We start from the raw sequence: 24221 nt of genomic DNA on the forward strand, positions 1-24221 counted from the left end.
CTATCACAAGCATCGCCTAAGGGAACCTTCTCTCATCTTCCTATTCTAAGGTAACTTCTACTCTTTTGTGTTTACTTCTATGACTGCACATACTAGAGTAGAAACCTTCACTAAATTCTGAATTTCCAGAGAACTGGGCCATGTTCCACTCAGCTTTACACTCCCAAAGCACCCTGGCAGTGCCTGGCCAATAAGAAAAAAAAACATTCACTGAATGGATGACCCCCAGATTCCTAAAGTCCAGCCAAACAAAACTACATGCTGCTATGATATGTGAGTTACATTTGCTGTACTCTGACAATGTACCTGACTCTTTGGCCCTCAAAACAATATCTGAAACTGGCTCTCTTCTGCCCCCAGTGCACAGATGAGACTTTTTCGAGGTTAGGTAACTTGCTGCCCAAGTTCACAGGTTATTCACTTCACATCTTTTTTCCAAGCACATGTGAACACTGAGGTCATCTTTAGAATCCAGGACATCAAGCAGTTTACCATACACACCAGATATAGATAACTGTAAAATGAACAACTGACTACATATACCCCTCAATCTGGAAAAAGATTATGGAGTTTCGAGGCTCACTGACACAGAGAAAGGGACAGATATGGAAAGTTCTAGGGCAGAGGTAAACCCACAGAGTGAGCCATGAGGTGACTGTCTACTGTACTGATTTACTTTTACACTTTAAAGTATTATGTACAGTGACATCTTTCCTTCACAGCAACTGCAGGTACCTAACAGTGGGATGTGATAATTAGGCATGTTATCCCTTCACATGTAGCTTCATGTCATACTGACAGTGTGGTAATGTCTACGACTTTCTTACAAGATTCGAGCATCGTAGCAGCTAAGTCCTGGTGCTGTTTCCCATGCTACAATACACCAGAGTACCTCTGCAGACTGAGCTCCTGCAGGTGCCTCTGAAATTCACAGGAGCTACTCTTGGGGCAGGAATAAGGGAGAAGAAAGGTCCCATCAGACGGCCTTTGCAAAAACACTCCGCAGCCGCCATCTCTCAAAGCACAGAGCCGGTGCCGTCTCTTCTATAAAGCCTTCGCCTCCCTTAGCTGAAGGGACCCCCTTAACCTGGAAACCCTGGGAGCACTCTTTAAACCTCACTTATGACCTGTACATCACATAGAAAGTGTCCCCTCTTTTGAGGACAGGCTTTCTGCTTGTACTGCTTTTCACTCCCTCAGAGTGATCCTAGAGAGAAAAGCACAATGAATAATGTGCTGAATGAATGGAATATACCGTCCACACAGTAGCAACAGATTAACTGCCTTGCATAGAATTTCCTGGAAGGCTATTAGAAATGAGTTAAAGGGATCGATAATGACAGAAACAATTTGTCAAGGGAGAATGGTGCTTTCATCTTTGAAATAAGACTGTACACGACAAGAATTTTGGAAAAGCATCAGCCTGCACGGCTGAAAGCATGCCTGATCAGAATTCCATGTGGGTCACTGTGAATTAAGTGCACATTCAGACAGTTCGATGGAGTTCTAACTGCCTGGTAAATAAACACAAGAAAAGAAAAGCGATCTAATAGAAGAAGGAAAAGAAAAAAAGAAAAATGGGCTGATTTAACTATGGAAGATGCTTCAGAAAGCTGATAACCATAAAATGTTTTATATCCCAAGAATGCACTTCTCCTTGTTGCGCTCCCCAGAAACGTCTACCTTGAACGTGAGCATCACCTGGCTCAGAAGCTGGCTACTCAGCACCTTAACGCGAGAGAGACACAGAGTCCAGTTGTGGCTCAGGCTCTGAAGAGTCAGGCACACGGGACACAGATGACAAAGCCAGAGCCAGGACCCACGCCTTCTGCACACATCTGTGCTCTTGAAATCACAGTGATACAATGAACACAGAAAGCCCGAAGAAGTTCCCGATGGAAAAACTGTGTGTTGCAGCAGGAAACAGGGGAAAGAGTGACCCTCAAGGGGCTGCAAGCAGAAGGTTCTTCTTTGATCAGGAGGCATGAAATCAAGGGTTCCTATATTCCAAATCAAACAGGGCTTCTACGCCCAATTTCTAGGTGATTTCCTGTACTCAGAGACTTAGTTGTGCCTCGGCCCCGTTAGGCAGTGGCAGCCCTCGTGGGTATTGTCCCAGCTGCCTCTGGGAGTCATTACTGCTTTAACTCATTCTAGTATTAAATTCAACTCATTCTAGTATTAAATTCAACTTAGTCAAAGAGATCATATTCATAATCTCATTCCTGGGATGTAACTGGTCTGTTAAGTTGAAAGTAGGAATCCTAGAACAAGCTTTCATTTAACTCCTTTCCATATCAGTCCAAAAAAAAATCACTTGAAAATATTTCTAAGTCGCTTTTCTTAGTTAGAAACCTCCTGACAAATTAAATTACAATGTGAGATCAACAGTACAGGTTTATTCTTACCCCAAATCTAATACCACTACTTCAAGATAACAAATTCCCCATTTTTCCAATATGCGTATAGGGAAGTTACGCCAGCCGAAACCAATGGAGTAAGAAACAGTTTAAAGGAAGGAATCAAGGTCCAAGTCTAATCAGACAGGAACACCTATTGAGTATTCTACAGCAGACACTTAATCTTCAACATTCCCTCTCCCACAACTGTGGGGGGGGGGAGACCCAAACCAAACAAACTCTGATTATCTTAGTTCTGCAGGAGCCTAGCTGCTCCCCTGCTTACTCCCGATGCACAGGCCTAATTAATTAATTACACCCCAGAAGGTATCAGAGGCTGAGTCAGAGGCGGAGACGCAGAGTCCAGCTCCACCACTGATTCATCGGCTAATCCCAGGAAAGTCACACCTCCCCACTCTTCTGATGACATGCGGGGAGTAAAAAGTCCCACTACAGAATTAACATCGGCATGAAACAAGAGCCTTCAAACATGCGACCAGTGTGTGAGTGTGTTCCTTCTTAGACGATCAGAGGGCCATCAGGAGAGGACAGAAAGAACAGGAAGGCTGGGTGGCAAGGGGAGGGGTGTGGAGAGAGCAAAGCACTGACTTGCAATCTTCTGCCAGCAACGTGGGGCATCTCCCCAAAGACAACATAAGGGTCTAGTCATCGCCCCAACTGCAGCCACAGCGCTGCCTTCCCACGCCGCCCACACGTCAGCTTTGGTCTCTGCAATAGATTGCAGAGAGCCGGGAGAAGTCCCAAAGACAAAGAAAGAGAAGGAGAGAGAAAAACTTCCTGGAGGCACCGTCTTCCCTCTGTCACGTCCTACAAGCAGGGCCTGGTGAACCTAAGGACACTTGGCAGATACAGAGGCTTGGCTCCTGTTGTCCCAAATAAACAGAATGGTTGTTTGAAATGTGAAGATCTGGATGCAGGTGTGAAGCAAGGTAAACACGGACACACCAGCATCTCTAGTACAGAGTATAGGACCGGGAGCAGATGGTCACAAGGGCAGGCTTGGCCAGCAAACTGACTTCCAGTCAAAATTTCAAATTAGACACTGGAACTTTTTTTTAAAAAAAGCGAAAGAAAAAGTGCCTAACTGGGTAATTAATATAGAGTCCACTTATTTTTACTACCAGATTTGGAGTCTCACATGAAGAAGACCTGCCTTGTTAAAAAAAAAAAAAAAAAAGAAAGAAAATCTTAACTCCCAAGTCCTACACTGTCCCCAGATCTCTATTCCAGGTAAATTCAGTTATGACTAATAACGTCCGGGCAGAGTCAACCCTCTCTGGCTGAAATGACAGACTCAGAAAACCACTCAAGATGGAATTTCCAGGAAGGACCCAGGAGCAGGCGGGTTAAGGTGACAAAGCGTCAGAGAATAAAGCTTGAGAGACGAGCTCACTAGACCGCGGCAGGGCGGAGGGAGGGGGAAACTCTGACCCGCCCTGCTCCAGAGAGACTGAAAAACAAGTTCAAGTGACAGCACTTTTCATAGTGGCTGACATAGTGCCTCAAACCCGTTTCACAAGATGCAGGCTTCACTACCAAACCGAGGCTTTCTTCAGCTGCCAAGTGTCTCCCTCGTCCAACCAAAACCATCACGGCCTGGCCTCGCCCGCAGGCGTGTGCAGCGATGAACGTGCGCTTTTGCGACCTGCAGGTTCGGGAGGCCCACCGGGAATTGGCGCATTCAGTCTCACCACGGGGCCGACCTCCTGCCCAGACACTAGGGTAACACGTGAAATGTTTCCAGCCCAAGCACAACAACCCTCGCTCTAAAAACAGAAACCTCCCTCGTAGTCAGACCCAGGGCGGTCTCTTCAGGGTCAGCTTTCCAACTGCAAAGTCAAGAATTCATCCCGTATCAGCTAATGAAAGGCATACCCCACACATTTCCATTCCAGAAAAATTTCTCATCACTTTCAGTTCTGATCAAACCACAGCTCAAAGACTATTCATTCCCTGTAGAGGAGAGTGACTTTCTGGCACCAACATTTTTTACCTTTCACTTTAATAAACACATACTTTCCAACTGCATGGAGTAGAAAGAGGGTCAGCTCAGAAGCTCCCGGGTTCCCTTGAGTTCTCTAGGGTCTAAGGACAGGACGCTTGGAGAGTCCAGCCCGCGTTTGGCTGGACTCTGAAAGTCTCGAACGTTCATTTTAAAAGTAACAATGCTTCCTGGCTTCCTCCAGTATTTAGGCCAGGGAAGATACACTTTTGTTTGAAATTTCACGCCTACACTTAATTGCAATCGCAAGTAAGATGTCTGACTCACCTCTCCCGCCTCCCTCCCATTCACACTGGAAATTTAAAGTTGAGAAACAAACCAAACCTGCCCCATGCTTAATGCAACCAGGGTGGCAACACCTTCTTTTACTGGGGTGCTTGCTGGGTGCTTCACCAGGATGGAATCCCTCTAAATGCAAGCAGTAGGCTCAGTCCAAACAAACTAAAGACTATTCTCATGATGAATTCCAAATATTATGCTTAGATGAAACAACAAACTGTTATTATACTCATAAACCTGCATCTCACAAGCACACACAGAAAGCCTTAAGTTCAAGTCACCAGCACGGGTCCACCCCTCTGTCATCCTGCGGCAGGAATGATGTAGCCCTCTGCTGAGACAGGGAACAAAGGGAAAGACCGCCATGCTCCAGCCCAACCCAGGCTCTCGTGCTCCTGGTGGGCTCTGTGTTCTATTCCAATCCTCTTTACTTTGTAACATGAGCCTCTCGGTGACACAGAACACATTTGGCTCAGAAGGACAACCCAGCAGAAGGCCTTGGCGTTTCTCCTGAGAGCTGGCACGTTAGAATTCAAAGCACACAGCGCTCTCTCTCCCACGAGGGAGAGGATGCTCTGATCTGGTCCTGTCTCTTCTCTGCGGGCCCTGGCCCTGCCCTGAAGGTGAACCAGGCAAGGGAACTGAACCAGGAAGAGACAAATGGCGTGTTGAAACGGGCTCTGACCACCCACTCCCAGAGATGAGATCCTGCCACGAGGAGAGGAAGGCGCAGCTCCATCCACCGCAAGAGCCTTCCTCCCACCTGACTCCGAGTGCCTCCTCCTGCGGGTCCGATGAAGACAACAGGAAGCACGGCCCACAGGATGGACTCTTCCGAGTCTTCAGGTGGTTTTAAGCCACGAAGGCAGAATCCAGACTCCACACCTACTCCTCCTCTGACGGTGCTCACTCCATTAGGAGCTGAGCGCATGTCTGACGGCAAACTTCACTGTTAGTGTTTAGAAGACGAAATTGTGTGATTGGCAGCAGCACCCAACCCACCTGGCAGTAAGGATTTAGAAGTCACCTCTAGAAAAAAACATGTGACATATTCCACCTCCCTGGAGTTTCATCACATCTTTAAAAGGTATGCTCCATACTCAGGAGCTCAGAGCATGTACAGACGATCAAAGCGACCCTGAGCTCTGTTTGCAGCGGCCCCTGCTTTCCTTCCCACCTCCTACACTGTCCAGTTAACTATAACCAAGTATGTCCTGTCCCACTAGCACAACCCCTTCCTGCGAGCGGGGCTCTGCTGGATGCCAGGCTCCCTCAGAACTGGCTGTCCAGTGTCTTGATTCCATAAGGATTTTGGTTTCCAGGAGGATTTTCGGTTTATAATTTCCACTCCTCTGGAGGCAGACACCACTCATCCAACAATCAGTATAAACTGTTCCCTTGTAGCAAAAGTGCTCTACTTGCCAAGGCAATCTGCATTAGTGAACCCACAATGCCTTGCTATTAGTAATTAGGGCTGACACTTCTAGATGTCTCCCCCTGGCAGGATCACTTTCTGTCCATTTCAAGGTGGAGATGCCTGCCTCCTTGGGTGATCTCACCTGGATGACAAGCAGCAAACGTCTTCCCACCTGGAGGACTGAGCGCCTTTTCCTGAGTACTGGGCAGGTGGTACTGCCCGCTAGGTGCCAACACAGGGAAAGCCCCTCAGCATGGTGCCGGGCCTAAAACTGACGTTCAGACAAGTTAATTCTCTCCCCCTAACTTCTTTTTTCCTCTATTTATTTTAGATCTTCAGGCTTTGAGAGGCCCTTACTTCATATCACTATCCAAATCTCAATGCTCTTGTAAACTCTTAGATCTATAGTCCAAGCAAAAAATTAAACCTTGTTCCAGGACGTGAAGGCTATCCAGAACGACTCACTTGACTGGAAACACGGAAACTGGTGCAGAACAGACAACCCCAGCCAATAAGTTATCTGTGTCTCCAAAGTTCATTGGTGAAGTTTCATTTCCTTAGAAACATGATGCTATATTTAGGATCTCAGGCCACAAAAGCCCATTTAACCCACAATACACCTGAACTACAACACCAGTGTTTTCAGCCAGGACAGAGCACTGGGCCATGGGCACAGCAGGTAGCTGGATATTTGGAGGATAAAGTTACGAATTCTTGCAACTGGGGGCAAGGGGCACAGCTGGCTTTGGGTGAAATCTTTACAGAGCCCAAGTCTGTGTTTATCTTCCTCCCACCTTCCTTTACGTCTCCCCCTGACCCCTGCAACAATCTCCTAATCCTCCAGGGACCAGAGTCCTCCTACCTGACAAATTCTAAACTCCACCAGAGCACCCTGTTTTAATGTTTTGCAGGGAACCGCTTCTCCCTACCAGAATCACCTCAAGCATATGATCTCAGTCATAAATCAGGAAGGAAGAAATCTGATGAAGTCATTTCCCAATGAAGTGTGAATGCCAGACGAACTTTAATTTGTCTGGGTACTCCTGACTCTTGAGAAGATGCATGGCTACCCAAACAGACCTAATTTTGTGTGGAGTACAGAAAAATGAACGAACTGGGTCTAGACATGGGAGAGCCCAGGGCTGCCACGGGGGCTTGTTTCTAAGACATTTCTGCTTTTCCAAGCAACTTCCTTTTCCCCTGATGCTTTGAAGTCTAATAAACTTTTTTTTAAATGTAAGTTTCATAATTTCTTTGCATTTCCATGGTAATAGCAAGTACATGCTTATGCTGGTAAATGGAGTATAGACAGGAACTGGAGAAGATGAGTCTAACTTAGACAGGGCTTTCCCCAAACTAGAACCTAAGTCAAGGTGCTCAAGATTAAACCGGATGAGTCCGAAAAACAATCACCCCTGAAGAGCAGTGCAATCTACAGAGAAGACGCTCGTGTTGACCCTGGGCTAGAACTCTGGTCTTACTTCTCCTGGTGTGGCAAAAAGGATATATGTTAGGTATCTTTTATTTTTTTTAAGTGGGGGAAGAAAGGAATGCCACATGTCTCTAAGAAACCCTATGTTTGTGGCGGAGAATGAACTGGAATTAAGAATCAACAAACGCATCCTAAATCAGACAAGAAAGTGGGATGATTTCAGAAACTGAAATTCAAAAAAAGCCACCTGTACAGCATTCTGCGTGTCCATCTGTTCACACTAGTTACCCTGGGGCATCCATTACTGTAAGTGTAAAGACAGAAAACATCAACTTGGCCAGGGGAAGCAAAACATCTACGGACTCCATTCCAACAAACGCTTGAAACTGATGCCCGATACCGCTTCAAAAGGCAGCAGCCTCATTAAGAAACGACACCAGCACCATCCAGGAGCTGGCAAAGGCTGAAAAAAAATCAAGTCCGCGTGGGGGTCTGGAAGGGGAAATGAAACTGAATTTACCTACATCAATTAACAACGCTATTAAGACTACTTAGGGACACGCCTCCGACACTATTTCTCTTTAATGCAAACATGCTGAAGGCCTTCAGAATGAAACCAGCCATGATCCCCGCCCGTCAGCTGGGCTTTCATTACTCCCACCCTGAAGAGTGACACATGGAACAAACAAGCCGCCCTGCCCACACGCAAGGCCTTTCCATCACGGTCTCCACGCACCCGACAAGCGCCTGTTGAGTCCTGATGACACCCCAACAGAGCTGGCCACCGTGAGGTTTTCATTCTCCAAGGGGAACAGGGGGGAAACTGAGCCGGTGAATCAAGGGACCAACCCGAGATCACAGATAAGTCAGAAAAGTGAGTTCAGGACTTAGGGGTGCTTGATCAGCTCCTCCACAATTTCCCCACAGCCCCTCATGGTGATCAGGACAGACTTGCCTGGTTCAAGGACAGAAGCGCCCAGGGGCAGGTGGGCAGGGACACAGGGCCCACTCTTCTTACAGGCTGCTTGCACAGCGAGCCCTATTTAAGGCATTTCATTTCAGAATAACTGCAACAACAACTATACAAAGTGGAAAGTTCACTTTTCCTTCTACTAGCTTCTCTGCGGTGTTTGTTCCAAACTCTGGGATAAGCAGCCTGCAGACTTTTGCATAGGCTGGAGATGGTCAGCAGGAAAACCTTGGGGCAACTACAAGAACTTAAGCTTCCTAACAGACTGGGGGACCCCACTGACTATACCTTGCACTCTTAAAGATGCACTTTTGCTTTAGACAATAAGAAAGGAAAGCAATTATAGTACAAACTTAAAACTGTTCTCAAGAATCCAGTCAGAGAATTTTTTACAAGCAATCAGGCGGGAAAAATTAAACTCTACGATATTTAGCACTTAATATAGTGTCTTACTCTGCAACTGCTAAAATTCTTGTTGAATAAATAAAAGAGAAGTTGAGAAAGGACAGGAAGGTGAGGATAACTTCAAACATGGACCTTGATAGAGAAAAGTATTCCTACTACTGCCACAAATATTAAGATCAATCTTACTTTAACAACTGCCCCATATTCATATGTTTCTACTGTGTTACCTGAGCTCCCAAACTTTAATGCAACGAAGAGAAATAGTGGAACGCTGTTCAGTTCAGTTGCTCAGTTGCATCCAACACTTTGCAACCCCATGGACTGCAGCACATTAGGCTTTCCTGTCCATCACCATCTCCCAAAGTTTGCTCAAACTCACGTCCATCGAGTTTGTGATGCCATCCAACCATCTCATCCTCTGTCGTCCCCTTCTCCTCCTGCCTTCAATCTTTCCCAATGTCAGGGTCTTTTCCAATGAGTACTAGTATTTTATACTAAAAGAAAAGAAGGCTGTGGGAAGGGCAGGAGTGACTTTAAAATATACTTAGTTTTTCTTAAAAGGTACTAAAACTTCCAAATGACCATCTGAATTGGAGGCAGTTCTTCACTTGTCAAAGCCCAAGAAAGAAGAACCGTAAGTAACAGTTGCCTTCGCAAGGCATCAACATGAGACGGAACCTTCTGATGACAACCTGTAGGTCCCCCAGCTTCATGGTCCTGTTCCGACAACCCTTAGAACATGCCTGGAGGAGGGAGCAGAAATGGATTAACTCCACTTCACAAAGGAGAAAGCAATGCCCAGACTGAGGAGTCCAAACTGAGGCTGGATGGTGGCTGCTGGCCCCATCAGGGCCCTGCTACCCGGGACACAGAGTGTCCACCAAGACTGTATTTTGGGGAGGAAGAAAGAACAGAAAAGGGGAGAGGGACATCTGGGAAGATGCTGTGCTTCCAGAAAATGTGCACGAATGAAAAGGGAGAAAGTGAGACCCAGCTGGCTAAGGAACAGGACGCAGGGACAGGCCAAGGAGGGGGGCTGTCCTGCTCCGCGCCCCTCAGGACCACGGCTGTGACCTGCCTTCCTAGCCCTGCCTGTTCTCCCTCCTCCGTAGTGAAGGAGTGAAAACAACAAAAACTGCGCCAAAAAAAAACACAAACAGCTGTCAAATCACTAAGCCCCTCCCGCTCCTCCAAGAGCTGGTCACCTACCTTTGCTTCATCGTTAATGTCCCAAGTGAAAGAAATGGCATTATAAGCGATCTCCTCAATGTTGCTGATGGTGTTGAAGCTTTCTTTGTAGTCAGCTGGGTGAGGGATGAGAGACAGAAGTCATGATTTCCAGTTTCCAACGTGAGATTATAGAGTTCACTGTAAGGTTCAGCTTTTCATATAATCATTGCTGGATAATTTAAATTAATATTTTTTGGGTTGAAAGAAGTTCAAAGAAGGTAGAAAAAGAATAACAGAAATCTTTTTCACAGAGGTAAACTTAGATGTATTTAATTTTATCCTGTTATGTCAAAATTAGGACATTTAGGTCTAAAAAGTTTAAATATCTGTCCCAAGGCCACAGAACTAGTCCAGAGAATCAAGACTGGAACTCGATTCTTTTTATACTTCTGAAATAGAACATGAATACTACCAAAGGCAAAGAAAAGAAGTAACTCAAAGATTAAGAGCTGTTCTGTGACCTAGACAGTGCTTTCACATGAAGGTCACACTCACGTCAAGAACAGGGTTTTCACTAAGCTACTTGACAAAATACGGCGTGCATGGGTCTGCTGCTGCATGCAAGTGATGATGAACCTTTGGGTGTATTTACAGACAGAAGAGACTTGCAATGCAGTTCAGCATGCAACAGGAAGACTAGTTGTGTTACTGCACAACAGCAGTATTTTCTTTTACTTGTTGATTCTTTTCCTCCACCTTACAATTATCTCCAAAAAATTCAGAATGACTTAAAGAAGACATCATCCCTCAAAACACATCTGTAGGCTGGAAAGCAAGACGCTCTTCCGTGAGCCAGGCTCCGCAGCTCTGGGCCCCAGTGTCACATGGAAGCCTCTGCACGGGGCACCTGTCCTCATGAAGGAAGTAACGTTAAGAGCACTGATTCCAGGAGGCCAAGGACAGAGTTTGGAACGGAGCAGTGGCTGGCAGAAAAATTCAAATGTGTTCGGCAGGAAGCTGATCACTGCCAAAAATAACTGGATTTAGAAAAATCTGGATGCGAGCGCCTCTGGGAATGGAAGCGGCTCCGGGGCTCCTTACCTATGTCAATACACCTTTGTTTCGCCGTGTGCTGCCGTGAGTGCCAGTACTTCCAGTGCCTCAGCTGGTCTTCTCTGCTCTTGTCCTCAGCAAAAACCACCATGATCACACTCTGGGAGAGAGGAACCTTAATCAGATACAGACACTACGGGCTGAGTATCTTTCAGAAAACCTAGTTTTTTGATTTTGCAGTGAATTGAGATGGCAATTTTATGATACAAATGAACTTACAAAACAGAAAGAGACTCGTAGACTTAGAAAACGAACTCCTGGGTGCCAGGGTGGAAGAGGGGACAGATAGTGGCGGAGTTTGGGAAGGTCATGTACACACTGCTCTATTTAAAATGGAAAACCAACGAAGACCTACTGGAATTCTGCTCAGTGTTGTGTCAGCCTGGATGGGACGGGGTTTTTGGGAAGAATGGATACATGCATATACATATGGCTGAGTCCCTGCACTGTTCACCTGAAACTTCTACAACACTGTTTTGTTTTCACCACAACATTTTTATTTGGCTATACCCTAATACAAAATAAAACATTTAAAATAATAAATATATTTTTAATTAAACAATTTTCATTATTTTGAAATTGAAACTTTTTGAAAAGAAATTTCATTATTTTGAAATGAAAATGCAATTTCATTATTTTTTAAATGTATTTAATTTTTTGGCCACCCCGTGCAGCATGCAGGATCCCCGTTCCCCGAGCAGGGATGGATCCCAATCTCCCCATAGTGGGAGCACGGAGTCTCCACCACGGGGATCTTAATTGAGATCCACCTCGGACCTGGCAATAAAGAGCTCCAACCAGCCTAGAGCAGGACTCACTCGGACTTTGCCGATGGGATGGTGGACGGCCTCGCTGCCGCTCACTTCCTTGAGTGTGACGGGGTAGAACTGGCCTTTGTTCAGGTATGTCATGGTGCTGTCTCCTGGCTTCTGTCGGAGCGATTTGGAGGCTTCCAGGGTGTATTCAAAGTTGTTCCTAGAATACAATAAAAGTCACAGACCTCTAATCCACCCCCCCTGGAAGCTTCCCCTATGCTTGAGCTCAGACGTGAGACACTGCGGGGTGGACGCATGCACACCGCAGGTGAAACATCCCAACGGACAGTGTCAAGTCACCCCCAGCATTCGCTGCTCTTCCCCAAATCACCTCAAGCGGCCCAGAGAGCCTCCCAGATGTGGGACTACAGACCGCCTCTAGAAAACCTACGAAGCCATGTTAACAAACTAGAGGTCTGGAGGCTAAGGATACTAAAGCTACGAATGAGTGCCAAGCACTCTGGAAGGAGATCTCGCAGGACATGCTGCCAGCCCAGTGCTTACCCAGCAAGGGCTGCGAACAGGAGGCTGGCAGGCCTCTGACGAAAACGGACTTGGCCGCGTAGCACTTTTTTGTTGTTTTACCTATAATTTAAATGTCCTCGGATGGTACTCCATGGTCCTCTACATTTCTATTATCTTCTAGCCCCACCTATACATCCCCCTAAAGTTGTTTAATAACCTTGTCAGGCCAGGGGTTGGCACATTACCCCTATCTTTATAAATAAAGTTTTACTGGAACGTGGCCATGCCCTTTGATTCTGCATTATGACTGCTTCTGTGCGACAGCCCAGAGCTGGGCAGAGCTGGGCAGTTTCAACAGAGGCCGTATGGCCAACATTGCCTGAAATATTTGTTAACTGATCCTTCAAAGAAAAAGCTTACTGACCCCTGCATCTCAGGTCCTGAAGGGACCGGAGTTTGTGACTTCTGGACCTTGATGCAGTTGTGCCTTACAGATTCCCGTAAAATCCTAGACTTTTAAATAAAACTTTTATTTTAAAATACAGCACATATAAAAATGCATAAAATGAAATTACAAAATGAACTCCTAGACTCCTAAAAAACCTGAAGATGTTTATATATAATGTTGAAAATATTCATATTTGCAGAGTGAGATGTAATTCTGTGATGCATAAAAGAGGTTGTCAGTCCAGTAAACAGTTGGCTTATAATTAGTGAGACTAATAAAAATACAAAAGCCTTTATCCACTTGATGCTATTCCTAAATTATCACAGGATCATATACTTTTGGAAACAGAACGGACCTCAGATCTGATTTAATCCTTTCATGTCTTCTCTGAGATTCCACTCCACTACATCACATAAAGAAACCAAAGGAAGGAAAAGCACCAACACCAAGAATCACGGAAACGAGAAACACAGTTCAGAGATCAAAACTGAATGCACTAAAACAAAGCAAAGGTCCTCCAGCAAAGATGTCACCACACTAACTGCAGGAAGGTAGAGTTGAAAGCCGCCAAAAGCCACCTCTGATTTTTCAAGATCAAATTAATAAAAAGAGTTAAGTTGCAAAAGTTGCAAGTTAAAAGTCAAATTGAAAGACAACTATTACCCAGAAACACTGTCAAAAACATAGTCCTCTGAATTCATGCCAGGCATCCGCAGACTGAGATCCGAGGGGAAGAAAACCTGAAATACCAATGTGATAAGCCACAAGGATGTAACTGGTGATCAGGCTCACTGAAGACCGACGTCAGGTACAGCATCAGAGTCTGTGGCTTAAGGCAACCCACCACTCTTTTAGAACTCGTCTAAGACAAAAATTTTAACTCTACAAAAAATTTAAAGAGAAAATTAGAAAGAAAAAAATGTCCATTTTATACACCACTTGATCAAACTAAGATAATCTATGTAGGTGGTCTCACAAAGCGCTTCCTTCTCTCTTCTCCCACCTTTCCCACACATCCTACTTCTGCCCAAACTCTGGGGTCTGTACCCCAGATCTCATGACCCTTAGGAGTCAACTCCGCCACTGAACCAAGTTCAGACAGGTATCAACCAAGTATCAGGTTGGCACCGTGGCTGGCTGAAGTGAGGTGCTTTCTCAGGAAAGGCTTCTGTTCTATTCACTCTGTAAGCGGGTAGGGACTCTCCGCCACCCCATGAGTCATTAAACACAGTTCCAAACGTCCTCAGTCCCTCACATTGACCTGAGTGACATGTGCATCACCCCGAAACCCTCAGAAGTATTGGAAGTGATGGGTAAATGTCACACAGTGCATTTGTCATTGAGATCTACCTGCTCCCGGACAATACTGCCAACCAAGAAATACCAGGCAAATATATGATAACTCCTTTTATACTAAGACCGGTTGTGGGGAGCTTGTTTTGGTTGAGGACCAAAGCTGAAAACAGACTGTGAGGCTGTGACTGTTGTCTGTGGAAGAATATGTATGCGGCTTTCCTTCTTACTCTCCAGCAAAGCGCTTGGTTGAAATCATAATTGTTAACTCAGCTGCTGGTAAGATTAGCCATGTGCCCTTGATAATAATTTCTGGTTTTATAGGTTTAGTTTACAAATTATACCCGTGGACCTTTTCTCTTAAAAAAAAAAAAAAAGAGAGAGAGAGAAACCTCTTTTGTTCCCAATCCACTCACTTCAGGCTGAGTTTCAAGCTTATATAACAAGGAAGAGGTGGAACCCAATACTTAAACAAACACACAGCGTCTTAGAAAGATGCCTGCGTTTCCTGTACCTCCTGAACGCCTTCCTTGAAGGTCTCCGAGAAGGTAGAGTCTGGTGTGCGCCTTTGCGCATTTGGAGGTTGGGCGCCGGAGCCGAACTGGTCAGCATTCAGGTTCCGGTCGAAAACCACCACGCGCTCCGTGGGCTCGGGGTGATACACTGCTGGGGGGATGCCCACAGTGAAGCCGTGGGGCTGGCTCTCTGTCTTGATGGCGTGGGTGGGCATCGCCGAGATGGAGACGGTGACCGTGGTGTCGGGGGCCGTCGGGTGTCCTCTCTTGTCGATGCCCAGCTGGTTGCCGTGGGGAAGGACGATGTTGAACGGCACGTTCTTCAGCACCTGCACCCTGTTCTCGCCAGCAGAGATGAGGGGCTGCTCCGTCACATTTGGTACATTTCTTTAAGGAGAGAGAAGCGTGTTTTCAAACTCAGAGCTGAGACAATTCCTGGGACAATTTTAACTTTCCGAAAGGCACTGGGCTGTTGGGTCCTGGGCAATAATAATAATAACACACTTGGTAGAAACCAAATGAATAGGCAATGGCATGATAACTCATCACAAGAGAAAGGAAAAAGCCCTCTACAGTTACAAGTCAAAGCACTGAGTAAAACTTCATTTGGAATGCTGAGAACTCAGAGCTTTCCTCTTCTGCTGCTGCTGCTGCTGCTGCTGCTCAGTCGCTTCAGTCATGTCCGACTCTGTGCGACCCCATAGAGGGCAGCCTACCAGGCTCCCTGGTCCCTGGGATTCTCCAGGCAAGAACACTGGAGTGGGTTGCCATTTCCTCCTCCAATGCATGAAAGTGAAAAGTGAAAGTGAAATCTCTCAGTCGTGTCCGACTCTTAGGGACCCCATGGACTGCAGCCTACCAGGCTCCTCCGTCCATGGGATTTTCCAGGCAAGAGTACTGGAGTGGGGTGCCTTTGCCTTCTCCGGAGCTTTCCTCTACTATATTTTATTTCCAATAACCCCCATAAAATTGGCACATTTTACTAGCAGTCTGAAGCTACACACGTGATTAACTGGAGCAGTATAGGCTGGTGGTTAAAGTATAGATGCCAGAGTCAGATAAGGTAGATTCGAGATCTCTTAGTAACCACATGCTCATCTATAAATGAGGGTAATGATGGCACCTATCCTCACAAGGTTGTGATGAGGATGAAAGGAGTACACTGAAGAGGGCACAGTGATGCCTGGCACACGGGGGCCCACCGCCGGCACTTTTCCTGGGGGGCTTCCGGGATGGCTCAGCGCTTGTAAAGAATCTGCCTGCAATGCGGGAGACCTGGGTTCAATCTCTGGGTGGGGAAGATCCACTGGAGAAAGGAATGGCTACCCACTCCAGCATTCTGGCCTGGAGAATTCCACGGACAGAGGAGTCTGGTGGGCTACAGTCCATGGGTTCACAAAGAGTCGGACATGGACTGAGCAACTAACACTTTCACTTTCACCAACACCATCCCTCACCCCGTGATTGTATTGAACCATCATACACATCAACATAGAGTTACTTTTGGCTCAACAAATATCCTGGGCAATATAAGATGATATTTAGTTTAGGGTAAAATTCATAAATTTTCAAAGTTCCCTCAAATCATACAGGCTGATACAAGGAAAAAATTTGGTAATTTGGCAGATTTCAAGATCAATAAAATATTCAAACTTAAAACCATAAATTCACTTCCATGACTATTTTAAAGAAATTTCTTTAGAGAAAAAGGAGAAAAAAGAAAAAGCTATCTAGAAAGTTGTTCATTAAGGCTTTGTAACAGCAAAAATCAGATACAGCCCTGATACTGAGGATAGCTAGGGTTTGATTTAAAATACTCCAGCAAAATAAATAAAATTTAAATATTAACTAATTAGAAAGTTGGAGAAAGGGAAGAGTAGATCAAACAGATACCAGTCAATCCTAAAGGAGATCAACTCTAAATATTCATTGGAAGAACTGATGCTGAAGCTGAAGCTCCAATACTTTGACCACCTGGTGGAAAGTGCCAACTCACTGGAAAAGACACTGATGCTGGGAAAGATTGAGGGCAGGAGGAGAAGGGGGCGAAAGAGGATGAAATGGTTAAATAGCGTCACTGACTCAATGGACATTAATTTGAGCAAACTCCCGGAGACAATGAAGGACAGGGGAGTCTGGTGTGTTGCAGTCCGTGGGGTCATAAGAGTCGGACATGACTTAGGGGCTGAACAACAACAGCAGCAACAAGGATCAAGCGGCAGGAATTAAGCTGAAACAGTTGAAGCTGAGTACCTATTGGCTTATACTACTTCTCTACTTTTGTTATGTTTGAAAGTGCCTGTAACAAAAAGTAAAAAAATAAAAGCTATAAGCCCTTTTCCAAATTATGAAGACTAAAACAGTAATGTAGAAAAAACTTATGGAACATATTAAGTAGAAGAAAGTCCTACCTGTGAATACAACCACAACCACATAAAATGCACCTGCCTGCCCAAACAGTAAACAAATAAACTGTCAGCAGAGTGGGATTCCAAGTGATCATTTTTTCTTCAAAAGTGTTTCATTCTTGTATTACTAATAGAGCTCAGGACAATTTAAAAGATATATTTAGCTTCTTTCCCAGGTCTATAAAGTCAAGCCTTAATTTTCTGAAAGTTTTAACTTAAAATATTTCAAAAATAACCTCAATAGGCATTTGGAATACAGCTGAACATACTCTATTAAGTTTCACATGGATAGTTATTTCAGGTCATGGGTGATGACTTTTTTAAATGGACCCCTGCCATTGCCTTAAGCCACACTGTTCTTAAGAGAACCTAAAAGACAAATAAGCAAACAGTGCAGTCACGTTGTTAGTAAAAAAAAAAAAAAAATCCCTTTGGATGAGGAGAAAGTTGTCGTTTTTGTTTTCAAGAAAAGGGAACTTCTACAGAAACTGGTGACTTCTCAGTAACAGAATCAGAGTAAGGGGCAGATCAGTAATGAAATCTGTGTTCAGACATAAAGAGTCCAACTTACCTGTGTGTTCCTCTAGTTCCTGTTCACCTAAACAAGCTCTTGCTTTAACTTTCACAGAAACCGGGACTTTGCAGTGTACTGTCTCACGCTCTGTCTTAAACCTTACCTTTTGCTATGGTCTGGCTCGGCGTGCTCAACATCTGCCTTTGCTGCTGATGACCTTCTCTCACGCGGAACCTGAGGCATCAACACACAACACCACAGTTTCGTTCTCACTCCCGAAGCAGAGACACAGTCCCTGCTTTTCAGTAAGTGCAACCCTTCAGGTGACTATGGACTGCCTACCGAGCCCCGGCTCCAGGACACACAATGAATAAGACAGTGTCTGCTCTCAAGGAGTCTACAATCTGGTCACTGGGTTGATATGCAAAAACCAGCTTCTATTCAGTTGGCAAAGAAACTCAGAACATCACAAATTTACTTTGTCATGGAGCGTGGGTTTCATCTCTTAAGAGAAATACCTCTGGTTGGGTTTTACCCATTTATCTATGTAACATGACAGAGAAGAAGCTACTGAAAAGACAACCAGGCTCTTTCAGGGTTCTCCCTGCTCTTCTCTGCTACCCTTCCCTTCAGATCAAATGCAAAATCAAAGGCATCAGCCCCATTAACAGTTCACTCCAAGATCCAAACGGTGGCTCCAAATGATACATTTCGTCAGAGACGCTGGGATTCACAATGTCTGTCACTCAAAGGACAAAGCGGACTCTGTTGGGTCTATTTCTTTTTCAAGCCTGCTTCTCTGCACAGATGAAAGCAGGCCAACTTTAGTGGGTGTCCTGTAGACATCAACCCAACTGAAACTTATCTGCAATACACACTCCAAAAACAATAAGACATTTGAAACCACGTGAAAGTAGAAATTCTATTCCTCCATTCTTATTTTACCCTTAAAGACAGAATGAATTATTGTTTCTGGTAGTAACAACGTGTTTTTTAAGCTTTACCAAGGTTATTATGGAAAAATGACTGAGGGGTACATTCAAACAATTGAAACAAGTCAGTTGATTTAAAAAAGGAAAATAAATAACCCCACATGTGTTCCAAGAAGGCTGACATATAGTACTACTAAGACTGCCACTCTTGATGGGCAGACATGAGGATTTATCTTCTCCTGGATGGCATCACTGACTCTATGGACATGAGTCTGAGTGAACTCCGGGAGTCGGTGATGGACAGGGAGGCCTGGTGTGCTGCGATTCATGGGGTCACAAAGAGTCAGACACAACTGAGTGACTGACTGAACTGAACTGAACTGAACTGAAGATGTATAATACTTTCAGGACCCTTTATTTAAAACACACGCACATACAATCACTGCAACTAGTGTTACTACACAGGTTTTTCTGGCACTAGACTTGGTTTCCTCCCATTCTAGAAAGTTTCAGTTTAAAATATCTAACTTCAAACTTCATAATTAATACTTAGGAACTTACAGTTTCTATACTGAGTCAATAAAACAAGCCACAAGAAGAACAGATATGTAAGTTCTACTTCAAAGGAACCCTTTGTGGCTATACTTCCCAGGCAAAGTTTCTTCTAGCATCCTTGGTTACTATGCAAGTTTCCATTCATATCTAAGGGGGGAAAAAAACACCTTACCTCATTCCTTCAAACACAAGCTGGATACACGGCCTTACATCAGAAAATAGAGCTTTGGTTTAGGTTCCCCCTCCCCACCCAGTTTTGATAATCAAGCTATCTTCCTTGCTTTTTACCCTCTGCATTTCTTGTATTCCGAAAAGAATACAGTATGAGAACGTAACAAAGAGCTGGAAACTGGTGAATCTGAGAGTTAGCTATCTTGTTATTTTAAGTTTTCTATACGTGTGGACGTTTTAAAGACAAAAAGATGGTGAAAATAAACTGTAATATATAGCCATCCCTGCATGTGGGTTATCGGTTAAAAAGAATGCCAGAGTGAACACAGCAAGCAAAGCCTCGCCCCCAGGAAGCAGAATGGCATACGGAAGAGGGGGCCTGGCACAACCCAAGTCCTGGCTGCACATACTAGTCATGTGACCTGAGAACCTTATTTTTTATCACCCGCAGAATGGGGATAATGGCACAGGACTTGCAGGGTTCCTGGAGGGATCAGAAACAACATGCATTCTGGTAACATGTCTAGCACAGTACAGGTAATCAGTAGGTGGTACCTGGTATCACTGGGATAATGATGTCGACACAGACCAGGGGTGTCAATCCAGACACAAACACCAGGTAAAGCTTCAGGCAGAGGACAGACTGCACTGAATTAAAACTAATCCAAACCTCAAGGAACAGACAATAAAACACATCCTGAACCTTAAACTAGAAAATATGAGGGTTTTTTTTTTTGTCCCATGAAATCTCACAATCAAATCAATCAGATGCCCTTCAATACCATTCAGGGGAAAGGAAACCACGCTGACTACCTAGGAAGAAAGGGTTAGTGCACAGGCAAAGGGAACCCCTGTCCACTCTTGATGGCGCTAAGAGCTACCTCTGAAGAAATGATCAACCTCATTAAGACACAGTAAATTTCTTCTTTCGTGGTAGCTCCACCTTTCAGATAGAGCCAGAACAGTTGGCTACTGCATACATTTTAGAAACAACCTTTTGATTCTGTGATTGTAGATTTTCAGCTTTGAACCACAGCACGTCAAAGCACTCATTAAACTATTTATAGTCACTACAGAAGCAACTTGCATTACAGTCTACCAGCAAATTACTGTTTTTTACCCTGCTGGATCAAGTGCACCTTGCACAGTAGTTACGGGGTTCTGAAGAGCACGCAAACCCACCTTGTAGTAGTCATAGAGCAAGCCCAGTGCGGCGGCACTGTCCTCATCGCCATTGATACTCATCATCGCTTTGGTTGCTGCAGTGAGCGGGTTTTCCAGGAAAGACTTCCAGGCTTCATCCTCACTGGTATAGGAACGCCGCTGTGAATAAAGTGCTTCATTCTGAAGAACCAAGACTGGCCGTTTGCTTGGGAGAGATTTTTTTTAAAAGAAAAGAAAAAAACAATATATATATATGTGTGTGTGTGTGTGTGTGTGTGTGTGTGTGTGTATGTGTGTGTGTGTGTAAAATCACATCTTCTGTTGCAAATCATCATAAGCTAATTTTTGAAAAAGCAAACAGCCAATTCATGATTTTGCAATAAAAGAGTCCACTGTTTCATCATTTCGTCATTAGTAAAGTAAGTTAAGACACAATGAGAAGACAACCCACTTAAATGTAGCCCAATGGATCACCCAGGAAGATGTACAATATTTAGGCAGCCAGGGAACCTGCAGTTAACCTTCACGTGGAACCCTGGACACACTAAGTGACACACACAGAAAACCCACTAAAACCAAAAGTCAAAAACTCACTCCAAGAAAATGTGAAGCTATTCAAACGCTTTACATAAACAAACCCAAGGACAAAGCAAGGCCAAGGAGAACACGCACTCTCCTCAAACACAGGCAACTCAGGACTGTCCCCTCTTCAACAGTACATCCGGTTCCATCCTCAGGCTGCTGTACTGCTATTTCCCTCTCTCTCCCGGTGATGCCATGCCTCAAACTACCAACAAGGGGGAGAGAAGGTGGGGATGGAAGGAAGAAGGGATAACTTGGTTTAATCCTCGGGGGTATATGAGAAAGTTAGAATATTCTACTGATTACCGGCAGATTGAGCATGGAATGTGGCCGAAGGGGACTGTAAACCAATAAGGAGACACAATTTTCTGGCATGGGAGTTCACTGTTTATCTTAGAGATAAACACTTAAGAAGCTACAATAATAAATGAAGCTGCTGGACAAAAAGAGATTTTTTTTTTAAGGAAATAGGTTGGGGAATCTGTCCTCAAAAATCTTCCCTGGTTTTTCACACAGGGCAAGAACTGCTTCACATTAATGCTGTAGTTTGGTGGGAAAAGTCCAGAACATCAACGGAGAACTTTAGTAGAGTCTTATAGAAGATTTAACTTAAAAGAGTAAAGCAAACATGACTGATTCCAAAAACCTGAAATGTAAACAGCCTCAACAACTGTTCAGTTGGCTCTGTTTAGTAAGTCAATAAAAAGAAAAAAGTGGAAAACTACCTCCAGCAAAATCAAGCACTTTTTTTCTTTGGAAAAAAAAAAGTTTAAATATTCAGAACTACTCCGAATCATCACCATTCTAACAAGCAAATTAAAGGAGCTATTCTCATTGCAACACACAAATGAAATATGTAAATTGCCTAAAGGTGACCTACCTACTCTAAAAGTGAATGTAGAAAGACTGATTATCTTCTCAAGTAATCAACAAGGTTAGGGTTTGGCAGTCACCTAGGCCCTTTAAAAACAGAGATTCTGAAAAAGGAGCGGGGGAGGGAATCCAACAACTTAATTCATCCTCAGTCAAAATTAAATCTTATTTCAAGGAGTGCACATTTGGTAGGAAAAGAAATCTTGAAGGTGGTATACTATTTTAACCCAAAACAAACACAATGGGTTGTTCAAAGTGCATGGTTGGTTTAAAAATGAAGACTTCCTACAAATCTCAAATTTTAAAAAAAATTAAGAATATACAAAAGAGCATTCCTTGTGCCACCAGGAGGAGAGAATAAGAGCTGCCGAGCCAGTGGTACCCCAGGGTGAGTCTCTGGGATCTTGCTAAGCTGTAATATTAATAGTATAATAGCTACTTCCAGAAGATTATAACAGCACTTGGCTCACTCAGTTCCCCTAATGCTAGTTCTTAAGCTTCCCTTCTTCTCCTAACCTCATCCCAAATCTGCACAAGTAACAGAAAATAAATATTTCTTTGCAAATGATTTTGTGTGTGATCACCCTGAAGGTGTCTTAAACTATTTCCAAACTGTGCCTCAGGCCAAAATTTTAGCTCTGGAAATATGCCTTATCTAAACTATAAGTCAAGAAATAAACACGAAACCAGCAGCCTTTTTTAGTCTACTTCCTCATGACAGTCCCTAAAGGCTCATCACTGCCCTCTCCTTGAATTATATATTTTCAAGCAACAATTTATCTGCATACTGTACAACACAAGGTTAATTTAAGTTATTCCACTTAAGCTGTTCCATATATAATACTATCTAAACCTCTCCTCCAGAAAAAGAGCACCCTTACACAAAATGATTCTCAGTAAATAATTACAAAACTGGGAGAAGTACTGCTGTGCCCTGGATTCACTGATCTCAAATATACCTGATTGGTTGGGTGCGACTTACTTGCATTTTTTTCTGTACAATTTTATATTTACAGAAAAGCTGCAAAGGAGCTACAGAAGCGTCCCTGGCCCGGTGTCTCCTAATGTTAACGGCTTACGTTACCGCCTTATAGTTCATGAAAACATTTCTTCAATCACGAGCTCTAGAAAGCGTTATTAGTTAAGTACAAAGCTTCCTAGTTTACCACTCTGACTTCAAAGTCTCATCCTTCTTGATATTTCTGAGCATTTTTAATTACAGCAATCTGTAATTACCACCAATGATGCAAGCGGCAAAAGAACTCCTACAGCAATTTTCTCACTCACACAGTCAGCCAGGGGAAAAAAAAAAAGAAAATGCCAGGACACCCGAGCACTTCAACTTTTCCCTAGATCTCTCGGTTCCGAGGTTCTAGCAGGCGGCCGAACGACACGGTTGAGCGACGAGAGACTTGATTACCTGAGAAGGCTCCCCTTTTGCAGCCGCGGAGTGCGTCCCAAAGAGCAAAGCCGCCCGGCTTAGGGGGGGTGGGGGTGGGGGGTGGGAGGCGAGGCCTCCGCGCCCCCCTCCCCGGGAGAGCAGAATCGGGGCGCGCCCGGGGGATTGGCCCCCTACCCACACCAGACCAGGACCCCGAAGCTGCGGGCGGGGTGGGGGGTTCCACTCCGTAGCGCAGGGCCGCACCCCCCAAGGCAGGGGTCTCCCCCTGGGCGGGGGGGCTTTGGAGGAACAAAGGCAGGGCGGGGGTGCGGAGAAGCCCAGGCCACGGACAGCTAGCTGCGCGCCCCCTCCCGCCGCCCGGCCCCGCGCCCCCCGCCCGGCCTTGCGGCAGGTGCGGCCGACCGGCCGGACGGGCAGGCAGGCAGCAGCGGCCCCGGCGGCACGGCCGGCCTCGCGTACGCCGGCGCCCTCACTCACTTGTCGTACTCCTGTGTCATCGCGCTCGCTCGCCGCTGCCGGGCCGCAGAACTGGACTTTCGGGTTGGGACAGTACACCCGATCCGGGGGGGAGGAGGCGGCGGCGGCTGCGGCGGCGGCGGGTCCGGAGCAGCGGCCCCGACGGGTTGGGTCGGCTTTTCTCGCTCGGAGCCGGCCGGGCACGGGCAGCGCGCACAGGGCGCCCCGCCTCGGCCTCCCATTGGCTGGCGGCGCCGGCACGGGGAGGGGCCTCGGAGCCGCGGGGGGCGGGTGCCGCGGTCTGACTGGCCAGCGGGCCGGGCCGCGGGGCGGGGCCGATGGGCCCCGGGGGGCGCGGGGCGGGGCCCGGCCGCTCCGCGTGGCCGCGTCCGTGCTGCGCGCCCGGCGCTCCAGGGCCCA

At 45.5% G+C, this 24221-nt stretch overlaps 1 protein-coding gene across 3 annotated transcripts in view; it reads right to left on the minus strand.

Annotated features, from left to right (window-relative positions):
- GRHL1 (grainyhead like transcription factor 1) overlaps positions 1-23988 on the minus strand; it is a 50235-nt gene extending 26247 nt beyond the window's left edge. Inside the window, exons 1-8 of one of the 3 annotated variants that reach the window (XM_005213061.5) lie at positions 23823-23988; positions 20507-20693; positions 17830-17900; positions 14744-15131; positions 13600-13676; positions 12027-12183; positions 11197-11308; positions 10135-10229 (exon numbers count right to left, since the gene is read on the minus strand). In XM_005213061.5, coding sequence (XP_005213118.1) covers positions 10135-10229; positions 11197-11308; positions 12027-12183; positions 13600-13676; positions 14744-15131; positions 17830-17900; positions 20507-20693; positions 23823-23842 — 1107 coding nt within the window. In that variant the 5' untranslated portion in view covers positions 23843-23988. Of the gene's footprint in view, positions 1-10134; positions 10230-11196; positions 11309-12026; positions 12184-13599; positions 13677-14743; positions 15132-17829; positions 17901-20506; positions 20694-23363 lie in introns of all 3 variants that reach the window. The other 2 variants (NM_001076450.1, XM_059891527.1) reach the window with 2 other exon arrangements.
- Between the last annotated feature and the right edge of the window lie 233 nt (positions 23989-24221).

This window comes from Bos taurus, chromosome 11 (genome assembly GCF_002263795.3).
Source record: "Bos taurus isolate L1 Dominette 01449 registration number 42190680 breed Hereford chromosome 11, ARS-UCD2.0, whole genome shotgun sequence".
In the NCBI taxonomy this organism is placed as follows: domain Eukaryota; kingdom Metazoa; phylum Chordata; class Mammalia; order Artiodactyla; family Bovidae; genus Bos; species Bos taurus.